Here is a 2600-nt window from a genome sequence, read left to right on the forward strand (position 1 = left end):
TGGGGGGGGGGGTCAAACAATGAGAGCTATATCTGAGTGAGGTTTCCCCAAAGACATTTCCTGACCGCTTTTAAATCACATCTCATGAGATCGCAGAGGTTTCAGGAACAGTTTAACAAATCACTGGGACTCGTCTTCACTTGGATTCCCTGTTCGATTATTAGAAACTTTGATTAAGGCTGAAAACAAACAAACAGTCTTTACTTCAGAAAAGTTTCGCCCCGCTCCAATTTACCGTATAAAACCGTAGCCACTAAAAACAACTAAAGCCAACGCTGAGGTGCTCATTTTAAAAACAGACTTTTTAAGTCTCAAATATTGTTGCCGAGTAAAAATCTTCAATTGATACAAAACTATTCTTTATTACTGAATGTTTCTGTGCAAAAACAGACATTACTAACATAAGTTCTGCACAGAAAACACATTTAAAACGGCAATTAAAGTCTTAGCAGTTCTTAAAGGAATGCATGTCACTCGCCGCCTTACATGCCAGACTTTTAGACTGTTATACGTGTTTTAGTCAAACCAAACGATATGCATGATCTCTCCAATACTGCAAGATCTTGTGTGAGCTGTAAGCGTTTGGAGTATATTTTGAGGGTGACTCTCAGCTACTACCATACCAAATTTTAGCTCATTAGCTGTAAAATCAACAGAGTTAGAGTCATTTTTGTGTTTTCTAAGACCAGTTGCCTGTGGCGGCCAACTTAAATTGGGTTGACTCCAAAAGTAAAACAGCTGTAAATGCACATCCAATAGTTACATCTTGAGAGTTTCATTAAAGTCAATCCAGTGGTTCGAGAGATATTTTGCTAACAGACAAACAGGGTTGACTCCAGCAGTTCATGCTAAGATTTAAGGGAATGATATGGTGTGACGTGTTGTGCTCAAAGTACATGTTGGGGATGACTCTCAGGCACAACCACACCAAATTTCTGCTCAATATCTCTAAGATCCACTGAGTTAGAAACATTTTGTGTTTTCTAAGATCAGCTGGCTGTGGCGGCCATCATAAATTGGGTTGACCCCAAAAGTAAAACAGTTGTAAATGCACATCCTGTAAGTACATCCTCAGAGTTTCATTGAAGTCAATCCAGTGGTTAGAGAGATATTTTGCTAACAGACAAACAGGGTGCCACCAGCAGTTGACGCTAAAATTCAAGGGAACGATATGGTGTGATGGGTTGCACTCGATGTATGTGTTGAGGATGACTCTCAGACACAACCACACCAAATGTCTGCTCAATATCTGTAAGATCCACCGAGTTGGAGACATTTTGTGGTTTTTAGTATCATTTGGCTGTGGCGGCCATCTTGAACTGGTTTAACTTGAAAAGGTAAATCAGCTGTAGTTGCATGTAAAACTATTGCTTTCATGCAGTTTTAACAGAATCCACCCGGTGGTGCATGAGATATTTTGCTGACAGACACTGACCTTCCAGCCTGCAGAGCTGTTGCTGTCTCCCTTGTCCTTGAAGTAAGGCACGTTCTTCACCATCCAGTCGTAGATCTGGGACAGGGTCAGCCTCCTCTCAGGTGAGCTGTCGATGGCCTTGGTGATCAGGTCTGCGTAGGACATGTTCCCCCAGGCGTTCCGGCGGGACGAGCTGATCTTCCTCTGCCCGGACAGAGCCTGGACCCCTGAGGGAGACACCTGCTGCTGGGGGAGGTGAGGAGGAGGATGGAGGTGATGAGGGTGCAGGTGCGCGCAGGTCTGACTCTGGGAAAAGGGCGGTGTCTGCTCGGCGTACTCCTCCTCCAACAAGCCGAGCCTGTGGATGAAGTCGGTGTTTCCTCCCGCCGGCGCCGGGGAAGGCGCGTCGGAGCCGGCGGGGTCGAGCTCCGGCCGGGGCAGCGGCCAGGTGCAGGAGCGCGGCCGGGAGAGAGGCTCGAAGTCCGGGTCGATGTCCACAGGCGGTCCCTCGGCCATGTCTGGGTCGCACCGGCGCCAAACTTTCTTTACATAGATAAACTCTCACAAAACAAAAACTGAATATTTACGCTAATAAACACAGAGAACTTTGTAAAAGAGTAGCGTTGAAATAAATAAGAAGTCACCACAGAGGAGGAGCCGGTCCAGAAGTTCTCACCGTGAAGCATCAACACATCTGAACCCTGATGAACCTGGAGCCTGAGCCCCGGTGCTGCCTTCAAGGACCGCTCAGTCTTTACAGTTTCACTGGTTCAAACCTGAAGCGTCCGAAGCTACGGTGCTGCCTTCACGGACCGCTCAGTCTTTATAAATTTAGATTCAAACCTGGAGCCTGAAGCCTCTGTGCTGCCTTCACGTACCGCTCAGTTTTTACAGTTTCACTGATTCAAATCTGAAACATCGGAAGCCTCGGTGCTGCCTTCACGTACAGCTCAGTCTTTACAGTTTCACTCATTCAAATCTGAAACATCGGAAGCCTCGGTGCTACCTTCACGTACAGCTCAGTCTTTACAGTTTCACTGATTCAAATCTGAAACATCCGAAGCCACTGTGCCTCCTTCACGGACCGCTCAGTCTTTATAGATTTACATTCAAACCCGGAGCCTGAAGCCGCTGTGCTGCCTTCACGGACCGCTCAGTCTTTATAGATTTACATTCAAACCCGGAG

The 2600-nt window shown here is 46.6% G+C and overlaps 1 protein-coding gene across 1 annotated transcript in view; it reads right to left on the bottom strand.

The window, feature by feature from the left end:
- The window catches only part of LOC119420149 (forkhead box protein O1-B-like), a 20350-nt gene extending 18420 nt beyond the window's left edge, over positions 1 to 1930 (bottom strand). Inside the window, exon 1 of the mRNA XM_037687526.1 lies at positions 1436 to 1930. Within this exon, the coding sequence (XP_037543454.1) occupies positions 1436 to 1930 (495 nt within the window). The remainder of the gene's footprint in view (positions 1 to 1435) is intronic.
- Positions 1931 to 2600: the final 670 nt, after the last annotated feature.

Source organism: Nematolebias whitei, chromosome 14, assembly GCF_014905685.2.
Source record: "Nematolebias whitei isolate Nwh7 chromosome 14, NemWhi1, whole genome shotgun sequence".
Lineage (NCBI taxonomy): Eukaryota > Metazoa > Chordata > Actinopteri > Cyprinodontiformes > Rivulidae > Nematolebias > Nematolebias whitei.